Genomic DNA, 22,895 nt, shown 5'->3' on the forward strand with positions numbered 1-22,895 from the left:
TCACCCCACCTAGGCCAGTGCTGGTTTTTCTGGAAACCCTTGGGCAGGGCTTCTGTTTGTGAGATGGTGTCCCACTGAGACAGGCGCCCTGTGACCTGAATAACAATTCTGTGTTTGTTCTCTATGTGACCAGGGGTTTGGGTCTCTCTTTGGTTCATTTTTTGTCACAGAGCAGCTATTAATTAGGAGGCTCTGGTCTGGTGTCTGTCATTAAGGATACTGGCAGCTGCCCTGGAGCTCAGAGCACTCCTGGGACTTCCTGGAGGAGGAACACCAGGTGCTTCTTATGGTCTGCCCCCAGGGGTCATCACGATGTCATCTACCAGGTCTTATGTGTTTGGGCCTAGCAGGTGCCGAGGAGTGGAACGAGCATCCTCTATGAAGCTTTTCTTCTGGCTGGGTGAGGGGACTCTGGGGTCTAGAGACACCTCTCCTGGGTAGCCAGTTCCTTATCCATCTCTACACTGCTCTGCACTCCTAACCTGGAGGCTTTTGAGCAGGGGAGGGACGTGCTCCTTTGGCACATCCTTGGAAATGGCCTGGTTGCCTGCTGCATGGAGTGGCCAAGTGGCCATGTCACCGGCCTTTGTGTCCTGGAAGTGAAGTCTAGGGTTGGCGGCTGAGGACCCTTTATCCTATATGTGGGTCTTAAATGTCTCGATTGCAACCTGGGCTTCATTCCCTGTTGGGAGAAGATGTTTTGCCCTGGGGACTTCTCAGGAGCCTCATGATGCCTACTTTCTGGTGTCTCCATCACTCCCTCCTTCCCTCCCCTCTGTTCTGCCAACATTTATTGGGTTCTACTAAACACCAGGAACAGTGCTAGGCACATCAGAGGACCTGTGAACAGCCTAATGTGGGAGGCAGGCATGCAAGTAAACTCTTCTTCAGGGACAAGAGGCTGTGGGAATTCGGCAGAAGGGAGGACCAGCTCTGTCCATAGCATCAGGGAGGGCTTCCTGAAGGTGTAGGCATGGAGGTTCCTTTTGGGAAAGGGAGATGGAGTGTCTATCTCTGCAGAGATACTGCTCCTGAGGGAGGATCTCCAGCTTTTGGAGGGGCATTGGTGGCCGCCTGACCTGTGCCCTCTGCCTCCTCTGAGAGTGTTGTACTTTCTCTTGTGGCAGGAGATCAGCGGCTGGTACTACCTTCTGGGGGAGGCCCTGGGCCGGACCAAGCACCTGAAGGTGGCTAGACGGCGTCTGCGGCCCCTGGGAGGTAGGTGCACAGCACCTTCAGCTTCTGCCCAAATGTGCTGCCCCCTGCCCATGATGGCTTCCCCCCTTCTCCTCTTCCTGTGTAGTGGCTCCAGTGCCTGTGCTTTGTGGCAGCTGTCACCCCAGCTATGATCAGACCATGGGTCCAGGGACTTCTCAGCAGTACCTGCTAGGACACAGGTGGCAGGCAGCCTCTTGTCCATGTACCTTTATTCATCTGGTTGGACTCCCTTGGAGAGGGTTATAGGCCTGACCCCACGTGGTTCAGCCCCATCCTTAGCTCATGCAGGGATGGCTTCAGGAGCTTCCTACATGGATCCTTCCCAGAGCCAGTGGTTGCAGGATCGCCCGCACCCCGGCTGCCTGCTAACCTTGGGGAACCCACCTCTGTGGACAGGGCACGTGGGCCTGGCCATGAGTCCTGAGGTTCAGGACTGGGATTTCACATTTCCTCTCTTCTGTCCTTCCTATATGCAATACTGGCTCCTGAGCCCCTGCCTGACCTGAGCTCGGGTATCCCCACATCCTAGAAGCCAGGAGTGACCCGGGCAGCCACATGGGCTTGGCATGCTGGCCTGGTCCTCTGGGTGGTCTGTGGAACCGACCCTTATATGTCAGCAGAAGCTTTCCGATTGCCTTCCAGACCCGCTGCTGAGAATGCCAGGAGGCGGGGATGCTGAGAACGGGGAAACACTTCAGGTAGGTGGTGGCAAGTTGGGCAGGACTCAGGGGACCTGAGCACTGCTCCAGGCTTAACCTGCTCCTGGCCAGTCCCTAAATGGGGCAGTGTTTTGAGCCTGAGGCTCAGGTTCACTTGGTGCTTGGAAACTCAGCAAGTTGTGCACTTTAAGGGATTATTTCTTAAGCTTTTCTCCAGTTACTCACGCTCAGGGCATGGGCAGGGAGAGCCAGGCCCTGGCCGGGAGATGGAGTCTGGATCTTCTTGACTTTCAGTCTCTTGAAGCTGAGTCCTTCTTTTCCCACAGGTCCCCTCAGGCCCCTTGCTTCCTCTGGAATGGAGACTGAGTTATCCTCTTGGGTTGGGCCCTCTTCATGTCAGGGAGCAGCCGAAAGTCTCAACCTGAGACCGATGGTTCTTTCTCCATCAGGACTTCGAATCTAGGGAGGAACCTTCACACAGGGACTGGGGAATTCCCCAAAATTCATTCTGTCTCTTTGCAGGACACAGCAGGTGGTCCATGGTATTCTCCAGCAGCTAAGAGGGAGAAGCCATCTCCCAGAGATTGAGCAGTCCCCTTGTACCAGGTGCTGCTGTTATTGAATTCAGTCCTCACTGCCTCCTCTGAGGTGGTTGTTACTTCCCCATCTCACGGGTGAGTGGGATGTGGAAGGTTCAGAGATGTTAGGTCACTCTCCGTGGCCACACAGGCAGGATGCGAGCAAGGTCTGAACACTTAAAAAAAAATCCTCATCCGAGGATATGTTTATTGATTTTAGAGAGAGAAAGGGAGAGAGAAACACTGATGTGAGGGAGAAACATCAGTTGCCTCCCATACTCACCCCAACTGGGGATCAAACCTGCAACCTAGCTATGTGCCCTCACCAGGAATCAAATCTGCAGCCTTTTGGTGTATGGAACAATGCTCCAACCAACTGAGCCACTTGGCCAGGGCAAGGTCTGGCTGCCTTTTAAATGCACTGTGCTGCACACCGCCTATGTGTGGCTTAGTTGGGAAGATATGATGGTGATACTATATACATTAATATTTTATATATAGTTGTGTTATAATCTATAAAACATTTTCCCGTCCTGGCTGGTGTGGCTCAGTGGATTGAGTGCCAGCCTGTGAACTAAAGAGTGGCTGGTTCGATTCCCAGTCAGGGCACGTGCCTGGGTTGCAGGCCAGGTCTCCAGTTGGGGGCATGCAAAAGGCAACCACGCATTGACATTTCTCTCCCTCCCCTTTCTCATTTCCTTCTCCTCTCTAAAAATAAATAAATAAAATCCTAAAAAATGTTTTCCCCCTTTCATTTACTCAATTCATTCACTTATTCATTAGGTATTTATTGACCACCTACATGGCCAGGCCTGTGCTGGGTGCTGAGATATAGTCATGAACAAATCAAAGGTCCCTGCCCTCTCAGAGTGTACAGTTTAGAGCGACAATGTCTAATATGGTAGCCACTGGCCACCTGTGGCTACTGAACACTTGAAATGTGGCTAGTATGACTGAGGTCCTGATGTTTGTTAAATTTTAATTAATTTAAGTTTACCTCACACATGTTGTCTTGTTGCTACTGTATTGGGTAGCGCAATATTAGAGTAACTTGAAAGTTACTGTTTTCTGTGGCTTTGCTAGGAGTTGAAAACTGTCTTCTAGTTTCAGTGGAGGAGCTGCAGTGGCCTTTCTCCCTCTCTCTGTGCTTGCTGAGCATGGAGGCCAGTGAGCAAGAAGCCTCATTGATGCTTTGTGGGGGTCACAGGGCCATCACCACTGCAGGTTTCGAGGTGGCTTGGCAAAGTCCTGCTTCTGCACAGGGGCCCTGAACCCTGGGGGCACCGTTCTGAGGCACATTTGATTTTCCCGGGCTTGTACACTCAAAGCTGTCTGTAGGACTCAGTCAAACGGCATGATTGTTGGAGGCTTTGTTGGAGCAAGGGCAGAGCCCCCAGAAATCATCTATTTAACTTGCCTGTCATGCAGACGAGGAGACGGAGGCCCAGAAACCTGGGTGACCTACCCATTGTCTGGGCAACCAAAGCTGGACTGGATGAAGGGACACTCTTTGGAGTCAAGGCTGTGGGTATGTGGGTGGGTGGGTGGTTTCCTCAGGCTCTCAGGTGGGTGTATTGGGGGCTGGGTCCAGGTATTGTGCTGCAAGACAGGGAACAAGAAAGGGGTTCTGATCCCAGCCCCATCCTATCTGGCTGTGTGACTTTGACTCCTCTAGGCCCCTGCTTCTTCATGGGTAAAATGAGGAGGCTGCATCATCTGGTGAGGAAACTGACTTTTAAGAAGCGGCTGAGTGGCAGGCAGGTCCTCAGACCCCAAACGTTTCACGTTCCCTGTTGTGAGCTGGTGTCTGAACGTGCAACCCTCTGAAGCCTGCTTCAAGTCTTTAGGCTGGGTTGGTTCCCTGGATTTGCTCTGGGAACCCTGGGATTTGTAGCGGGAGGTGCCGTTGTTATAGAGTGGGCCGTGTTTTCTGCCTGGGTTCAACCCTGGCCAGGAGTGCTTGTGAGAACAGTGGGATCACCAAGTGGCCCATGGCGGAGAATGCAGCCAGAACAAAGGCGCCCTCTCCCCACTGGGCCCGGGGAATACTAACTAGTTGACAGGAATTTTAATATAAAACTCTCCCTCTTCCTTGTCACTCTGAGGTTTCAGGAAGCCTTCGGGCTTATCGTGCAGAGGCACACAGCACAGACAGGGCTTGGGGAGGTGAGAGGTGATTTCCTGCCATTCTTCTGCGGGGCGGGCTTCCCAGGGCGGTCATGCCAGGCTGACGGGGTGCAGTGCGGGCTCCCACTGCTGGGGGGGAGAGCTGGGTTTTCATGGGGCGGCAGCCGAGGCAGGACCTGCAGCCATGAACCGCTTCAATGGGCTCTGCAAGGTGTGCTCGGAGCGCCGCTACCGCCAGGTGGGTGCTCGGCCCTTTGGGAGGCTGCGTGGGGTGTCATCGGTGGGGGGTGGATCAGGGTTGGGGACTTACCCTAGCAGGACTTCTCTCCCCACAAGGCCTTCCTTGTTCCCTCCTGTACCTCACAGGTTCATTCTGATCCAGAGCGAGGGCAGAGGTGGGAGCCGGACCCGACATCCAGCCTTTACCCACTGCCCCTCTCTAGGGCCAGATGAGGCCCTGCTCTGCATGGTCTTAACCATGGCTGGGTGGTGTCCCTCATGAGATTATTTATTGATTTTCTGTTATTTTTATTTTGTGAGAGTGTGGGTTAAAAAGGCATCCCACGCCTGAGAATGGGAACGGCTAGGCTGCTGAGCAGCTGGGGTTTGTGTTTTTTGCTAACTTTGTATCTTTGCTGACTTTCCCTACTTCCGATGGGACACCCGTTCTGGACTGTGTGTGTGTGATTGTGTGAGTGTTTCTGCCTGTGTTAGTGTGTACCTGCCTGTGAGACAGGATGTTTCTGCATATATGTATGCACATATAATTTTCCATGTACGTGATCACACATGGATATGCACACATGATTTTCCTCCCCAGTGATACCTTGAGGCAGATCCAGAGTCCACTGGCTCTGGAGCCCAACTTCACTGAAAGGGCCTGACCTCTCAGCCTCCAGTCTTAGGACACAGGGCAGAATGGGAGAGATGATCCCACAGAACCTCTTCTGGAACTTTTTTCTTATAAAAAGCCACGAGGTCAGCGAGGATGAGGGCAAGGGATGTCCAGATTTTGGGAATGTCTCAGATGGAAGGAAGCTAAGAAATGGTTCTGATTTGCTGAATATAGAAAAGTCCCACTATGTGTTTTAATGACCAGACTGGAAGCTGGGTCTTGACTCCTTAGGGCAGGTGGCCTTCCCTCCGAGAGATGCCCAGAGGGCCTCCTGCACCGTGGCCCCCAGCCAGGGAACCCACATGTTATCCTTTTAGACTTCCTGCCCTGCATGGCTCAGCCCTGCACTGCTCCACCCTGCCCTCCCGCCCTCCTGGAGCCAGGCAGAGCAGCTCCTGCCACACCAGCATCTGGGTGGTGGAGTGGTGAGGCTGAGAGGGCACTGGATGGGAGGTCAAGAAGTCCCTGGTCACCTTGGCACTATGGACCAGACACTGGGGCATGTTGCAGTCAGAATGGCGCCAGATGTGAGTGTGGGCTGGGCCTGGAGCTCAAGTTCAAGACAGTCCTGAGCTAGTAACCAGTATAGTTTTGAGAGCACCAGCTTTTTGGCAGACCCTGGGCTCAAATCCAGCTCTGCCCTTCTTTAGCTGTGGCTCTTGAGCACATCACTTTTCTTCCCTGAGCCTCAGTCTCCCTGTCAGTGGAAAAGGATGGTAATGTCTGGGGATGAGGCTGGGAGAATAAACGGAATGTTCTGTACAGAGTACCTGGCACAGCAGCTGGGGTGTACCTACAGGAGGTATTCAATAAATGGTGCCAGCTGGAGATGGAAGTCTAGACAAAGGAGAGATGGACACCTGGCAGGAGAGCAGAAGTGAGGTGCTGGCATGGGAGAGATTCAAGAGCAGTGGCAGTTCCTGTCCAGGACAGGAATGAGCAAGGTCTGCCCACAAGAGGGACGGCCTCTGCCAGGAGCCACCAAGGTCCTGGAGTCAGGGCAGTGCTGCTCCCCTCACTCCCGACCCAAAGGCCTGAGGTCAGAGAAGAGGGCTGAGAGCTGGAGATCAGCACTTCCTCACGTCAGGCTTCAGTTTCTTTCTCTTGCCAATGGGTGCACTAAACCAGCCTTGCATTCCACTCAGGGCCCCTGGACCCTGTCTTCTCAATGTGGCCAGTGCTCACACTGGCCAGAGAGTAGTTCTCTTTCCTTCACTTGGTCCCACCCCTTTGCTTTCAGATACCCTCTCTCTTCCCGTCTTTCTCCATCCCCAGCTGGTTTGAACTGTTGTCCTGGCTGGTTCTTCTTAGGCTGGTGCCCAGGAAAAGCAGAAGGAGCTCCTGTCCATAGTGCCACCTGGATGAGGGGAACAAGCATGTGGGTTTGGGAGGCTGTTTTGCTGGGTCACATGATTCAACTCTGGAGCTAGTCCCTGAACTGTTAGCACCGAGCCCATAGGTGCTAGGACCTGTTTCCAGAGCCTGTACCTGGGCCAGAGGGGCTGTGGCCCTTGTCAGGTAGGACTGGGGAAGTGCTGGAAAGACTTTGGGATCTCAGCTACTGCCTCTGTTGAGGGTGAATCCCCAGGCCCCTAAAAATCCCTAGTGGCCGCATGGAGTGGACCAGGCTCCTGACAGCTGCCCTCAGCCTCAGCCTGGGCCTTCCGCACTTACTCCAGAGTTTGTTTTTCTTTCTTTCTTTCCATTTTTTTCTCTTCCTGTCTTAGCTATGTGTTTTCCCAGAATTCTTATGGGAACAGGGTATTTTCCTGCCCCCCCCCCCCTTCCCCTTGTCTGTCAGATTTCCTGTTTTACAAACTTGCTTTGAATCCAGGCCCAGGGCTGGTGGGAAGCAGAGCCTCAGGGGCCTCTAGGCAGCTTCCAAGGGCCTTGGTCACCCGGGGCCCCAGCCCTCCCCTTCCTGATGCCTGGCCTTTGGGACAGCTGACAGGTGAATGCCAGGCACCTAGCCTTGAAGAGGCAACCTCTGAAGGAAGGAGATAGACTCTCCTGACAAGAGGGCTGCCCTTGACCTTTTCCAGCCTTGCTGAGCTGGCTTCTTTCCCAGCCTGCCTGGGACGCTCTCCCTGTGTCTCACCAGGGCCCACTCCACACTCACTTCCAGGGAGTCTCTTGGGACCCACTGAACCCCTTTTCTGACTCTTGCTCCCTTAGGTCTGTTGCTTTCACACACCTGCTCCCAGCAGCTTGGAATTGCTTTCTGGGTGAGCTGGGCTAGGCCTCCTGCACTCTACCAAGTGCCTAATTGGGGATGCACAGAGGGGGGCCCCAGCAAGACTGAGTGAACTGAGCCAGCAGACTGCACTGCACCCCTACAGCTTCCTGCTGCCAGTGGGGTGCTGCTGGGCTGTCCTCATTAACTTAGTGCTTGCTGAGTTCCTGTGGTGCACGGAACCAAACACATAGGACTGTTCCAACACCGTCTTCATGCTTGGCTATGTTGCTTGTCATGTCCTGCTTTGTTTTGGAGAGGTCTGTGTACCCTCATGCCTCTCTGGGAGCCAGAGACCAAGGCTTCCTGCTTCTGTATCTCAGCAGAGCCCGGAATGCAGCAGGAACTCAATAATTGTGTTGTAAAGATCACCTAGATGGCATGGCCCTTTGAGGGGACTTCGGAAAGTAGGGGGTGTGGAGCTGCATGCACATGGGCCTCAGCGGGCACAGCGAGGTCAGTGGCAAGTTCAGGTTCAGCAGTGCGGCCTCTGTCCTCACTTGCCCCTCACCCTCACTGGGTGCCTTGAGGTTCTGTTGATGGGCTGCCCTGAGAACCCCAGCACTTGCCCTGTGACCTTTGACCTGAGGTTGTGAGTGTATGTGTCCCTGTCTTCCCTCTCCTGTTCTCTGGGAGGGCAGCAACCAGGCTGGCTTTGTTTCTGAGCCCTCTGCACAGGGCTAGCTCTAGGCCAATGCTCTGTGAACCCCTGGGGGAAAGGAGAAAGGGACCAAACAGGTAGGGGCAAAGTGGAGATCTGCAGGTGCAGGGGGCCCTTCTGTAAAGGGCGACATGTCAGCAGGGGCTGAGGAAGGCGAGGCTTGTCCTTCCAAGACTCTTTCCACCCTGGCTTCCCATGTTGGCCTGGGTTTGCCCCCTGAGCTCCCAGCCTTCCTGCTTGGCCCAAACACAGTGGTCATGACGCCTGGGCCGAGACGGGGATGGTGAGGGGCTGGCTGGCCTCCTTTTTAGCTCCAGTTCCCTTGGAGAGGAGGGTGGCTCTAGGGTGGGGCCCGTGGGCTTCCTGACCTAGGATCAGCTTCTGGGAGTAACTGGGCCGGGTTGTGTCCTAGATCACCATCCCGAGGGGGAAGGACGGCTTTGGCTTCACCATCTGCTGTGACTCTCCTGTCCGAGTCCAGGCCGTGGATTCTGGTGAGTGTCTCGGGTGATGCCAACCCCCTTAGCCCACCAGGCAGATGGGCTTTGCAGACAAGACGTTGGAGCTGTAAGGGGGGCCCCAAAGTGGAACAAAGTGTGTCCTGGTTTTTCAAAATGAAAAGAATAATATTTTTAAGTGACCACAGATAAAATTGAGGTTTATGAAAATATACTCACTCTTTTTTTGTTTTTATCAAAATGAAAATAAAATTTTATATTTTGTTTCTCAAGCATTTCAAAGAGGAACTAAATCTATATTTTCAATAATGGCTGCATGGGAAAACGAGTCATCTCTGAACTCTCTTTGGGATTGGTATTTTATCCCATTCCAAGATTAACCCTTTGAGTGCCACGTGTAATTTGAAATTTGGATAAACATGAGAAAAAATTATGTCAATATATAACCTGAGGTACAAGAAAAGGAACAAAACAAAATATGAATTATTGCATTGTTATTTACATTTATAGGCATCGCAAAAAGAGTCACTGGGAGTGACCCTGGTACTTTTGGGAAAATTTGTCAGCATCACTTACAGTGACGTTGGCACTCAAAGGGTTAATTAACACTTAAAAATAGGAATTCCCTTCCTATTTTTCACAAAGAAAAGATTTCTCCTAATCAGAGTGAGCATCTCAGAAGGAGAACGCAGGGCTTGGTGACTGGGTGACCCCCAGTGCCTGTGCTGGGAAGGGCACAAGGCCGGTGCTCAGTGAAAGGTGCTGCAGGAATGAACCAAGTGTGTGAGCCTGGCGACAGGAAGGGTTCTCAGTAGCGTGGGAGGGCCTGGGAGGTTGGAGCGGGGTAGAGGTAGGGGCTGGCTGGAAAGGTGAACAGCAGGGAAGTGTGAACAGGCAATGGGTGTGTTCCTTTATAGTCCCTGGGAACCACCAGTGTCGGCCCCTCATTTCACAGGTGAAGAAACAGAGAGGGGTAGTCCTTGTCCTAGGTCACCAGGGAAGCTTTGAGGGGGCTGTGGGTCTGAGGAGCCCTTAAATGTCCTTTCTTTGTCCCTGAAGGGGGCCCGGCCGAGAGAGCTGGGCTGCAGCAACTGGACACTGTGCTACAGCTGAACGAGAGGCCTGTGGAGCACTGGAAATGTGTGGAGCTGGCCCACGAGATCCGGTGAGCGGGGCGCGGGGGCTCTGGGCACACCTCCCCTCCCCAGCCCTGGGCACCAGCCTTACCGTTCCCTCCTTTGCCCAGCTGCTAGCAATTCACTTTGCTCCTCAGGGAATCAGCTTCTCAGCCTGCAAATGGAAGGTTCAGGCTCAGAGCAAACAGCAGGGAAGAAGCTCTCAAACGAACCCTGTGGTTCCTGATGCAGCTCCAAGGGGTAGCTTTCTACTTTAGCTAATTATTTCTGCTACCTCAGAGCCCAGCGCATTGTTTTTAAAGCATGGGTAGGTGTTGCAAATGGGTCGGTTGCACCATTTAAAAAAAATCATTCTTTAAAATGTTTGGGTCCTCTAAATTTTGGCCTGCTGGGGTAGAACCCTCACGGCCCATTGCAGGTTTGCTTCTAGAATGAGCAGACGAGGGGTCGCATACAGGTGGTATGCTTGCTCCTCCTTGCTTGTGCTTTGCCCATGACAGATGTCACTAATTGAATTTGCTACTTTTTCTTGCTTAATTTGGCCTTGGCCTCAGCATCCCTCTCAGCCGCTGTCAGTCAATTAGAGTTGTCCTACGGGACGCTGTGCTGGCTGTGCTTTACACGGTCCCTATCTAGTTGCCTGCCCTGGCATTAGGGGCTTCTGCCCCTCCCCCACTCCTCTTCCCTGCCCCTGCAGGCCCTCCTGGCTGACTCAACTTCTCTCTGCGGTTAATCCCCCTTCCTAGGAGCTGCCCCAGTGAGATCATCCTGCTCGTATGGCGCATGGTCCCCCAAGTCAAGCCAGGACCCGATGGTGGCGTCCTGCGACGGGCATCCTGCAAGTCAGCGCATGACCTCCAGTCACCCCCAAACAAACGGGAGAAGAACTGTACCCATGGGGCCCAGGCACGGCCTGAGCAGCGCCACAGCTGCCACCTGGTATGTGACAGCTCAGATGGGCTGCTGCTCGGAGGCTGGGAGCGCTACACTGAGGTGGCCAAGCGCGGGGGCCAGCACACCCTGCCTGCGTTGTCCCGTGCCACTGCCCCCACCGACCCCAACTACATCATCCTGGCCCCGCTGAACCCTGGGAGCCAGGTATGGACAGCTGGTTTGGGAATGGTGAAGGGCATGGGTCCCTGTGTGAGGCCAGGAAAAAACTCCAGATTGCGTGGGGAGGAGTCTGTAAGGGGCTGGGAGTATTGAGCAAGGAGGTGGGGTATGTGTTAAGTCTGCTGCTGCGGGGCTGTCCTGGATAGAGAGAGCAGGTGGGTCTTTGCGGCCTCAGGGCACAAATCCAGAACCAGGGGTGTCACAAAGTAGAACATTGCACCTCAAAACAAGGAAGAGCTTTGCGCCAGGCTGCACTTTTCCACAATGGAATGGGCTGCTATGTGTAGTAGGTGGCGAGTCCCCTGTCACAGGAGGCGAAGCAGACACTGCATGATGGCGTGGTGGGATGATGGATTGCGGGCCCCAAAACATTAATGCCTTGAGATACTGTGGGAGAAAAAGTCTTCTGAGATAAAACAAGTTGGAGAAATAGCCCAGTGCGTATTAGCCTGTCCAAGGCTCTAAGGGTGGCCCGCGGCGGAGATAGTGGTTTAGCCTTTCATCACTTGGCATTTCCCAGACTCCCCTGGTGGTGCGCCCTTTGTGGCAGCGTGCTCAGCGCCCCACAGTGCCCACGGTCCATGGAAAGCTCTTTGGAGCAAGCTGCCTTCAAGGAAGTTGGGGACTTGGCCAAGGGATTACATTTGTTAACAGCTGTAGCCTTGTTCAACTCTAATATTCTGGAGGATTCTGGGTTCTGGGTTTCTTCCAAGCCCCTCTCAGCCTGGTAGCAGGGCTGCTGTTTTCCCTGGTGCCCTGAGGCGCTCCCTTCCCACCCCCAGGCGGGCGTGAGCAGCCTGCCAGGCTTTCCTGCCCCGTTCCTGGGGCTGAGGTGGCTCTCCTGTCTTTGCCTTGCAGTTGCTGCGGCCTGTGTACCAGGAGGACGCCATCCCCGAAGGTGAGTGGGTCGGTCCTCTGCTGCTGGGCCCTCTGAGCCCTTGAGAGACTGTGAGGTCAGCTGGGTGGCCAGGCCCAGCTCCTCCTCCGAGGTCGGAGGCCTTCTCAACAGTCAAGATCCCCTCGTATATGGACACAGACTCTGTTTCCTCTCCCTCACTGAACCCCAGTATCTTTCTGCCTTGGAGCAGGCCTAAGGAGGAAGAGAGGGGATCTTACCAGAGTGCCTAGGAGATGGTGTTTAGGACTCAGGCATCCAACTGAGATTCATCCAATTTTCCTGAGCAACCAATATATGTTAGGTAGGCTAGGCAACATGGTCAGGTCTGCGTGGAAGGGAGGCGTGGAATTCGGAGCTGGGAGGTCTCCAATTGGAGTCCTGGCTGTGTGACTTTGATCAACTCTCGTCCCCTCACTAAGCCTCAGTTTCTTTGTCTATAAAATGGGGCTGATAATTCCCACCTCCAAGGGTTGCAGAAGGGTTAAAGAAGATAGTGGTTGTGGATAGCAGCCTGTATACCAAGAGATGCTACACAGAGAGTAGTTGTCCTTGAAACAGGCATCTCTGCTCTTTGAATGAGTCTTCTCCTTTGGCCTTTCAACCCTGGCCCTAATTTTTAAGAGCCAGTGAGAGAAGTTGGGCTCAAAACCAATTCCTTCTCTTAGGAAGCCTGAGATATCAGTCTTGATGCTGGAGCTGGCTGGGGATTCCTTCAGCCCCCCTCTGCACCTGCTAAAGACCTCTGATTTGAGTATCCAGAAGGTTGAGACCACCCTTGCCAGGTGGTTCATGATGCCTCACTGAGCCCTTCCTCTATTGCCCACAGAATGCCCTTGACCTCCTTCCTGGAGAGCGGCCTTCTCCCAGCCACTTGCACTTGTGTCCTTGCCATCCCCCCATCAGTAGTGTGAAGACAATGCTTGCCTAGAGCAGGTATTTAGAAGAATGTCTGTGCGATTTGTTGTTGTTGTTGTTGTTGTTTGTTTGCTTTATAGGGAGGGGGGCGGGAGGGGCTCCCATCAGGCTCAGTGCTGCTAATGGAAGACGTCTTTGTTCTCTTCAGGCTGGGGCATTTGGGCCTGTGCTGTCGAAAATGAATCTGCATTCCTTCTGGAGAGGAGTCTGATAGTGATTCTGCACTGAGCTTTAGAAAGCTTTTAATTGGTACATTAGGTCAGAGTGGAGAAGCCACTGCTAAATGGTGACTTCATTAAGGGCAGGGCCCGGGCCAGCTAGTGCTAGGTGTGGCAGATAGCAGGTGCGCAGCAGAATTTCCATTACTCGGCAGACTGAAGGAGACTTTAGTTGCCTCTGAGGGTTTGCAGACTGGCCATGGGAGAAGGAAGTTGGAGAGGCGCGTCCCCTGTGTTGGGCTAATGGCTGGGAGTTGGTTCCCGCTCAGCCTGCGAGATGCCTCTGAGTCTCCCTGCTGTCTTCCCAACCTGTGTCCACGCTTCAGTTCCCCTCTGAGAATGCACTACTTAGTGACCCAAGAAGGGCAGAGTCCTCTAGGCTATGGGGAGAGGGACAGCAAGGTAATGATGATGATGTGAATAATGACAGTCACTTCCTGAATGCATTATATGAAGAACTTGGCCTTCCTTCATAATAAAAATCCTTTTGAACATCTTGGCTCTTTACCAGGGATCAAGTCTCATAGCTCCAAGTCCTGGGGTTCAGAGGAAGGGTTAGAATCCAGGTCACAAAGCTTCCTTTAAACGCATTCAGGGTTCTCCAGAGGCTAAGGCTGTCACCAGGGTGCCAGCTTCTGTCCCCTTCTCTGGCTGGGCTGCCTGGCCTCCTTTCAGGAGGGAGGATTGAGCCATCCTGAGGTGAATGGTGTCTGGGGCCCTTCTGGGGCTTGGGGTGCCTGCCTGCCTGTGTTTGGCATGATCCCCAGGGCCGCTGGTACCCTCAGCATTGTCCCGTGCCCCGTGAAGTCAGCCCAGCCTCAGAGTTGCCACTGCTGGGGTGGGATGACAGCCAGGGCTTGCCTCAGAAGCCGGACAAAGCCGAATAATGACTGTGTTTGGTCAGTGAAGCAGATGTGAGAGCAGAAAGGGGTGACACGGGGGTTTGGAACAGAGATGGTGAGAGGTAGCAGGAGGGGAGTCAGGTAGTTTGCCTTCACAGAGCTCAGTAAGTGGGTTGCAATCTGGACTATTTTTTAAAAAGCTACTTCAAAAAATCAGTTTTGAAGAGCTATGCCCACTTGCCAAATATTATCTAGGGCTATGTGGAGATGGGGTTCGAGGGTATGACAGTCATATAAATTGGGTTGATCCTGCCATGTACCAATTACTGGCCAAATGACCTTGGGCAAGTCACTCAACCATCCCAGGCCTCAGTAGCCTTGTCTATAAAACAGAGCTGAGCAGACCTTTGCCACCTGAAGGCAGAGGTGTGTGTCAAATGGTTATCGGTGATTCTCCAAGCCCAAGGCAAAGATACTGTGACTGCCCTGTGCAGCTGGGCTAGGGGAGGGAGGAAATGCTCTCTTTTCATTTTCATTTTATTTTATTTTTTAAATGAATTTTAAATCCTTACCCGAAGATATGTTTATTGATTTGAGAGAGAGAGGAAGTAGTGGAGAGAGAGAGAGAGAGAGAGAGAGAGAGAGAGAGAGAAAGCATTGATGTGAGAGAAACATCAATTGGTTACTTCCCGTACATCCCCTGACTGGGGATTGAACCCACAGCTGTTTGGTGTATGCATGATGCTCCAACTAAGTGAGCCACTCAGCCAGGGTAGAAATGCATTCTTTTAAATATCTGAGACCAGGTGGCCCCAGGGCCCAGATTTTGACATTAGCAAAAGGTACCTCTTTAATTTCGTTCTGTTTTGTCTCAGTCCCCTGCTTGTCAGTCCTGTGTGGTTTTGCCTTCTCTGGTCTAGGCTTGCCTGTGTGAAATTAGACTGTCCAGTTCCTGGCTGATCCTGTGACCCCAGTCACAGCTTGGTTTGAGGCCCAGCAGTCTGGCCCTGATGGGTGGATTATTTGTTGCCTGGGTTTTGTAATAACCACTTGTGCACTCACACTTTGGTTCCATTCTCCACACCCTTCCTCATCAGTCTCTCATGTGTGCTCCCACAATGGCCCTGGGACAGGTGGCGGTCTGTATAGTCTGCACTTTGCAGTGGGGATAACTCTGGCTTAGAGAGGGAGGGAACCTATTCAGGGTTGCACAGCCAGGCTCTGGGGAAGCAGTGCTCAAGTTCAGATGTCTTGTCCAACTCAAATTGCAATTTTACAATTCTATTAAACTTAATTAAATTTTCAATTACGTCTGACATTCAATATTATTTTAGTTTCAGGTGTTAGACATTTCTATAACTTACAAAGTGATGCCCCGCTAAGTCTAGTATGGGATGGGTTCTTGCAGCAAAGGGGCCAGGGCTGATGTCAGGGCCGGATCAGACGAGATGTGTAACTATTACACATCTGGACAATTCTCTGTACACCCCCACTCCCACCCCCATCCTGGACTCAGGCTCTTTCTTCTCTTCTCTAAGTGCCTCCTGAAGAGGCAGGAAGTGGGTTTAAGTGATTCTGATTTGAGTGCTGCCCCAAGATCAGCTGGGGTAGGTGGTCACTTGTGTGTGGGGGTGTCTGCTTGTTTTTCTCACCTTGCTTGGTGAGAAGGGCTGCGAGGTGGGCGTAGGAAGCAAGTGTGAAACCTTCTGAGCTGAGTTTTTCCTCTGAGGTTGTGGACCTCGCGTTGGTGGGGAGCTTCCGCGAGAGGTGTCTAGGGTCAGGACACCTGTTTAACCCCTGACTGCCAAGACTGGGGGTGGCGGAGGGAGGCCTTGACCCTGGGACATGCAGGTCCAGGAGGGCTGGTCAGCTGCCCAGCTGGCATCAGGGACCCTTGAATGCTCTAGGGTTTGCCTCCTACCTGCTTGCGTCCAAGAACCCCTGACTTCTTAGCTACTCAGTGTCTTGCTCCTCTGCCCATTGGATGGGACATGATCAAGTCCTGTATGCCGCCCTTGTTCAATGTGAGGGTGTGTGTCCAGCAGTGTCCCCTTAAAGAGGAACTCCTGCAGCCTTCAGCTCTTTTTCCCGGAAATGTCTCCCACACTGCTCTTTCTCTCCTTTTACTGATTGGAATAATTTGTGAGTTAGTGGTCCAGCTGGGAGGACACCATGGCTGTGAGAAAGCCTAGGATTCCCAGAGTCCCTGAAGCACCTGATTAATTTGCTTTTCCATGCAGAGCGATTACAACAACCAGCATCACAATAAGTTAGCAGGTAACTTTAATTGTACACTTAGAGGTCCCAGGCGCTGTTCTCCGTGCTTTACTTGGAGCATCTCATTTAATACTCACAGCAACCCAGTGAGCCTGGTACTGCTATTATAATTAAGGCAGCAAAACTGTGAGGGCGAAGGGAGCTGCCAAAGGTCACCAAGCCAGTGAGCAGAGGAGTGGGGTTTGGGCACAGCTGCCTGGCTTCATGCTGGTGCTCTTCCATGGCAACTGGAGCAGCAGGTGCCACTCCTCATTCTAGGCGGACTTAAGTGAGCCCGGCTGCTCCAGCTCCCTTGGCTAATCAAGGCTAGACACGATACATCCTGGGGAGGCCCACTGTCTCTGTGGCTACTGCAGAGACTGGCTCTCCAGACCCTTTGTTCATGGGACGTGGGAGGCGATGGAATGGGTGAGCGGTGCTGGGTGTGTGCAGGGAGGGGCGGGGGTGGTGGTAGGCAGAGCACGCGCTGTGCCACCCAGGCGGTCACTGCTCTGCTCCAGGTGATTGTCCTGGGTGGGACTGTGGGCCCAGTGCAGTCAGACCTTCTGCTTTATCAAGTGTGAGAGATTTCCTGATTTTTATCAGTATGAGGCCAAACTGATAGGTCTGATTCAGGCCCTGAGGTCTGTAGATGGGGTCTGCACCCCTCATCACGGTTGGCGGTGTCCAGCTCCATCCTAGGCATGTGGTGGCTTATTTATGTGTCCTTATCTCTCATACATTATGAGGGAATTCCTTGAGGTTCGAGGACCTTCTGAGGCCTCCCTATAGTCTGAGCACCGTACACAGGGCCTGGCATATAGCAGATGCTCACAGCAAGTGGCTGTTGGCTGAGCTTGTTCCATATTTCTTAGAGGGGATCCCTTTGCAGGGGTTATGGACATGCCTCACGGTCTCCCGTCTCTGTTCTGCAGAATCAGGGAGTCCCAGCAAAGGGAAGTCCTATACAGGCCTGGGGAAGAAGTCTCGACTGATGAAGACGGTGCAGACCATGAAGGGCCACGGGAACTACCAGAACTGCTCAGTCATGAGGCCACACACCCCACACTCAAGCTATGGCACCTATGTCACCCTGGCCCCCAAGGTCCTGGTGTTCCCTGTCTTCGTTCAGGTGAGCTGGTGGCCGGCCCCAAGGACTCCCTCTGGGGGAGATGAGAAAAGGAGGGTTCTTTACCCCAGGGCTCAGGGACGGTGCCTCATTCCAGGACTGGGGGCGTCCTTTAGGGAAAGACGAATAACTTCAGGTGCTCAGGATTCTGGGGGTTATACCAAGGGAGCACAGGTCTCCAGGAGGGGGAATGGGAGTCGGGGCGCAGAGGAGCCCAGCAACCTCCCCTGCTTCTCCCCAACCTCCCCTTTCTCTGGGGACAGACCAGAAACTCTACAGCTGCTATTGTATGGTCACAGGGCTGGTGTGCTGAGGCTTCTGCTTTCTGGCTCCCCCCATGGTTTGTTTGGCAATGACCAAGGCAGAGGCTTGAGATCTGGCATCTTGTCTGGTCTCTTTTCTAGGCAAACCTATCTGGCCAGTAGTAGCTAGTGACCTGAGAGTCACTTTAGTCTCCCTTCTCCTACTTGCCCCTCCTCTTCCCTCTCTTCCTCCCATTTCCAAACCTTATTTGTTTCACCAGGCAGGTAGAACCAGTGTGAGCATTTAGGTGTCTTTTCTGTGTGCATATACACCTTTAAAAAACAAACAAACAGGTCTTATTGTGCATTTTTATATACCGTTGCTCTTTTTAAAGGAAAATTGCATGCACATTTGCCGCATCATTAAATACTCTTTGAGCCTGTGTTTTGTAGTGGTTGCACACTCTTCTATCATATGGATGTACCACATTTATTTAACCAGTTCTCTATTCAGACACTTATATGCCTAACTTCTTTTGCTCTTGTAAATAACTCTGCCATGAAAATCCCTGTGCATGAGTTGCCTCTCTGATTATTTTCCTTGGAAGAGATTCCTAGAAGTAAAATGACTGAGTCATAGGTCATAAACATTTTAAAGGCTCTTTATACATATTGACAAATTGCTGTCCATAAAGATTTGATCAGTTTATCCTCTCGTCAGCAGCATAGAGGTGACAGTGTCCCAAGGGCTTCTTTTCTGATCATTACTTCTTTCTCTCGTCCTCCTGGCATCCGATTCTAGGCATATCGCTGTCTAGTAGATCTTAGACACATTTTTTAGGGCACCATGCCCTCTGGCAGGTGACCTGCCTCTCCCAGGCAGCTCCATCAGCAGGGCTTTCCCTGTGCCTTTCTCTCGGTCTCTTCTCTTTCTTGGGATGTAGCCACAAAGGTCTTGGCATCCACGGGTTACTTTTTGTTTTCATTTTTAAAGTTTTACAAAAATTTACTAAAATGAGTTTTTTTTTTAAGTTGTAAAAAATTTTAAATAGAAAAATATATAAACCAAGAAAAAAAAAAGGTACAACATTTAAATGTACAGTTTAACAGATAATTATAAGGCAGCTATCCACTGGGATAAAGGGATAGACCCTTGCCACCACTCCCGAGGCTACGTATATATCTCTTCTTGATCGGAATGCCCTTCTCCCCAGCAGGTGTATCCACTAGCCTGACGTTATGACAGTCATTTCCTTCCTTCTCTTTAGTTTTACCACCTATGTGGGCTTTCTTAAATAACATATTTGGTTTGCCCTGTTTTTGAATGCTTTTTAAAAAAAGATTTTATTTATTTATTTTTAGAGAGAGGGGAAGGGTGGGAGAATGAAAGAGAAACATCGATGTGAGAGTGATAATTGGTTGGTTGCCTCTCGTGTGCCTTATCTGCGGATGCCCCATCCAGAGACAGAACCCGCAACCCAGGCATGTGCCCGACTGGGAATCGAACCCGTGGCTTTTTGCTTTGTGGGACAATTCCCAGCGAACTGAGCCAGGCTTGAGTGCTTTTTAATGAAGCCATACCACAAGTATTCGTTTGAGCCCTACTTCCTTTGCTTCACATTATTTGTAAGACCCATCCAGGCTGTTGCGTGTCGTTTACATCTGTTTCACTCTTTCTCCTCCAGCGCCCTGCTTGGTGTCAGGTGCCTGGAAGCCGTGTTGTAAATATGCACTCAAGAAGTTAAGCCCAGAGCTTAGGGAGCTTCCTGTGGGGTGGGCAGGGTATGGGGCAGGGTAAGAGGTTTGGGTAAGCCTTGGTCCCTGGGAACCGATGGCAAGAAGGAGTCAGTTAACTTCAAAGTGTCATGAATGTAAAGCAGGGACTGGCCTGCCTTCAAAGGTACTCAAGTGACCCAATCTGGCTTAGTCTGGTATCCTGAGACTTCCCCAGAGGTGTTCTGAGAGCCTGGACCTAACAGCAGCGACTATCCTGGGAGGCGTGAACAGGACAGATGGGGGAGTGTGGGGCCTGGGAAGTCCCAGGAGCCCAGAGTCGCAGAGGAGCTGGGGGGTGGGGAGGACTGTAACCTGTGGTTGGACTTCCTGCCGGAGAGTATAGCTCTCGCGGTGAGGCCTGGTGGTGAAGGTGGCAGCAACAGTCCCGCCCAGGACCAGAGCGTCTGTCTTTCTGTTTCCATCTGTGGATGAGGGGGCGTGTGGTTTTGGGGTGCAGGGAGGGCTGGCAGGCTTTTTTTGTGTCTGGCTTTGCCAAGCTGTCTCTCCCTGCCCCCCCCCCCCCCCCCCCCCGTCTCCATCAGGTCTCTTTGAACTGCCCACTCTGTTTTCAGCCTTTAGATCTCTGTAACCCTGCCCGGACCCTCCTGTTGTCAGAGGAGCTGCTGCTGTACGAGGGGAGGAACAAGGCTGCCGAGGTAAGGCCGACGCTCATCGTTCCCAGGTGGGCTGTCCTGGTGGGCTTCCTGGGCCGTCCTCCAGGCCCCTAACTTTTCTTGCTTTCTGATGATCGTAGAATTGTACAATCTCAGGGCAGAGCACATCTGAAAAGCCCTCCATCCCCCTCCATGCCCTCCTTACCAAATGGTGACCCAGCTTTTTCTTGTACATTTCCAGCAATAAGAAACTCGCTACCTCTCAAAGCTCTTTAGTCCATCTTTGATGGGTGGAAAGTTTTCCCAGCCCCTAAAGACATCCCATTGTTTGTTCTGACTTCCTCTAAGGAGTGGAAGAGATGGCCGGTCCTCCCCGCTGTGATGAATGGCTTTGTAGGTGAGAAGATGAAAGCTGTTAGCCAAAGAGAATTTTTAGAGGAGCATCAGTTGTGCAGGTCTTCTGGGTCTGTATTAATCCAAATCCTCTTCTAAGGGATAAGTCTGATTTCTCCTGGGCTTTAGCTCTGCCAGCAGAGGCCTAGGTGTGGAGATCAAGCAAGCCCCTCTTCCTGGTTGCTGGCCCCTGCTGATGCCTGACACGGGGAATTTCACTCACCCACAAATCCCCAGAACTGGCCAGGTTCCAGTCCAGTCCTGTGAGCTTAAACCTACTTGAGTGCAGAAACAGGAGCCCTGGGATCTTCAAGACTACCTGGGGGTCTTGAAGAGAGGGTAAGGGGCTTGCTGCAGGTCAGGCCCTGACAACACTGGCAGTGTGGCTGGCTGGGTTGAGTGACTGCTTGGAGTGGTGTGGAAAGATCAGGAAACTTCACAGCAGGAAGCATTTAGGCAGCTCCTGCTCTGCTGCTGGCTTGCTCACGACTTCTTTCTTCTTCCTCAGTCTTTTCACCTGAACGGCGCACGTGTGCGTGTGTGTGTATTTGCGGCAGCTGATCTCTAAGGGCCTTTTTAGCCCCAGCATGCTGGGACATTATGTGCAATTGTGGCTGAAGCAGGAGGCTGCTTCTGTTTTGTTTTTTGAACAAGCAGACCAGAACTCATATAATCCAAATGAGCACCATCTCTTTCAAAGGAGCTCCCTAGGGAGACTGCATGCTTACTTCTACTGCACTGGCATTGCTCACTACTTTTCTAGACCTCTTCTTGGGGAACTTTCTTAAGGACCTTGGCAATTCTTCTGAATTGCCTTGATGGGAGTAAAATTTTGTCTACTGAGGGGGGATTTGAATTTTAGGAATAAAAGTCACTTGGAACTGTGCCTGGTGAATGAGGGTGTGGTGGGGCTAAGTCAGGTGTCCAATGGTCAGAAAGTGAGGTGGGGCATAAATTCACAAGATTCCAAAGACGGCACTTATAAATGGCAGCCACCCTGATATACATACATATGCCTAAATGTGCTCTTTCGTTTGTCCACTTGCCATAAGGTCTGCAAACACTGAGCACTTACATAACCCTCGCTGTGCACCACGTCACACACCAGATCTCAGCTCTTGCTGCACTCCCAGGAGAGGCACAATTATCCCCGCTATATAGATGAGGAAACTGAGGCTCCAGTGAGATTAACTGGGACCTGCAGGGCTCCGGGCTCATAAGGGGTGGAGCCAGGATTCGCACTTGGATCTCTGGCTCAGCAGTGCTTTCTATGATCCCATGCTGCCTCTGGCATGTGTGTTTAAAAACAAACTAAAAAGCACACACTGAAGCCATCGCCTGGTTACTGTCTGTCCCAAAACTCTTTGCTAGTGGATCTTTGGAGCCTTAGAACCAAGAAGACTCCTTTTGAAGACTGAAAGAAGTGATTTGAAGACAAGTAGGAATAAATATATTTGTTTCTCTTGAATTACGCTAGGAAGCAAATACATGTATCTTGGTATCCTGTCATGTGATTTAGGCCCCAAATATAAACCGGCTCAAGAGGGGCTTGAATAAGTTCATAGAACTGCAGTGTTGGTTGGTCTTCTGATTGCTTCCCTGTAACTTCCAGCTGATAGTTTTCCAGGGAGTTGTTGAATCTGAAGAGGCAGGCCCTCCAAACACTGGTATTGGTAAGGGAGAGTGCTAAATTGTAGAAAGTTTTCCTTTACAGTCAACAAGAATCTTTATCCTGAGAATGTTCCCCCTTGGCTCTTGGTCCCGTCTCTGCTCTGAGTGTGAGTTTGCTAAAGTTTGTGAGCTGATCCAGACCCACATCATGAAGTGCCCTCATTACAACCCCTTCCAGAAGTCACAGGCTTCATTAATGTGCCCTGAGATCAAATCAACATAAGGGAATAGTCTGATTTATACATTCAAACAATAGGCCCTGAGCCTCTACAGGTGTACTAGGTCCTAGGCTCTGTGCTAAGAGCTTCCAGGAATACACGGGCCCAAGACAGACACACCCTCACTTTACACACTAATTCATTGAGTTTATCATTAACTAAGGCACCAAGGTCTTTTCTGCAAACCCTGCCCTTAGAGCAGATTCCTGCAGGAAGCTTGGTTAGGGCTACTTGGGAGAAGGGATCCTCCAAGTTACAAGGATTCCCGAATCAAACAATTCTTCAGTCCTTGACCCTTGGGAAAAACAGATGTGCCCTTGGAGCACGTGTAGAGAAGACTTGGTGGGCAGCAGGTAACAGGGCCATGGAGATGGGCATCACTCCACTATGGGCCACTGTGGAAAGACACTGGTGAGATGGGAGAGAGGCCCACCTGCCTCCCCTGGCACACGCTGCTCGCCCTGCCTTCAGCTGTGTGCCAGCTCTGTCCTTTCCGTGACCCAACCTTTGGGGAAATTCTTCGTTCATGCCTTAATCACTTCCTGTCTAGACCACATTTCCAGCTCTGGGAATCAGGGCCAGAGCAGCAGCCTGGGGCTTTCTGCACCTTGCCCCTGGGCACTTAGCATCGACCAGGCCCTTTTT

The 22,895-nt window shown here is 52.0% G+C and overlaps 1 protein-coding gene across 4 annotated transcripts in view; it reads left to right on the forward strand.

The window, feature by feature from the left end:
• Positions 1-22,895, forward strand: part of RGS3 (regulator of G protein signaling 3) — a 111,752-nt gene that overhangs the window by 22,297 nt on the left and 66,560 nt on the right. For 2 of the 4 annotated variants that reach the window (XM_090274604.1, XM_090274606.1), the window contains exons 7-14: positions 1,128-1,218; positions 1,861-1,916; positions 8,784-8,865; positions 9,889-9,994; positions 10,712-11,063; positions 11,937-11,976; positions 17,143-17,339; positions 19,927-20,010. In XM_090274604.1, the coding sequence (XP_090130730.1) occupies positions 1,128-1,218; positions 1,861-1,916; positions 8,784-8,865; positions 9,889-9,994; positions 10,712-11,063; positions 11,937-11,976; positions 17,143-17,339; positions 19,927-20,010 (1,008 nt within the window). Of the gene's footprint in view, positions 1-1,127; positions 1,219-1,860; positions 1,917-4,629; positions 4,821-8,783; positions 8,866-9,888; positions 9,995-10,711; positions 11,064-11,936; positions 11,977-17,142; positions 17,340-19,926; positions 20,011-22,895 lie in introns of those variants that run through there. The other 2 variants (XM_090274607.1, XM_090274605.1) reach the window with 2 other exon arrangements.

Source organism: Furipterus horrens, unplaced genomic scaffold (genome assembly GCF_987537825.1).
Source record: "Furipterus horrens unplaced genomic scaffold, mFurHor1.1.pri manual_scaffold_4, whole genome shotgun sequence".
Taxonomy (NCBI): Eukaryota; Metazoa; Chordata; class Mammalia; order Chiroptera; family Furipteridae; genus Furipterus; species Furipterus horrens.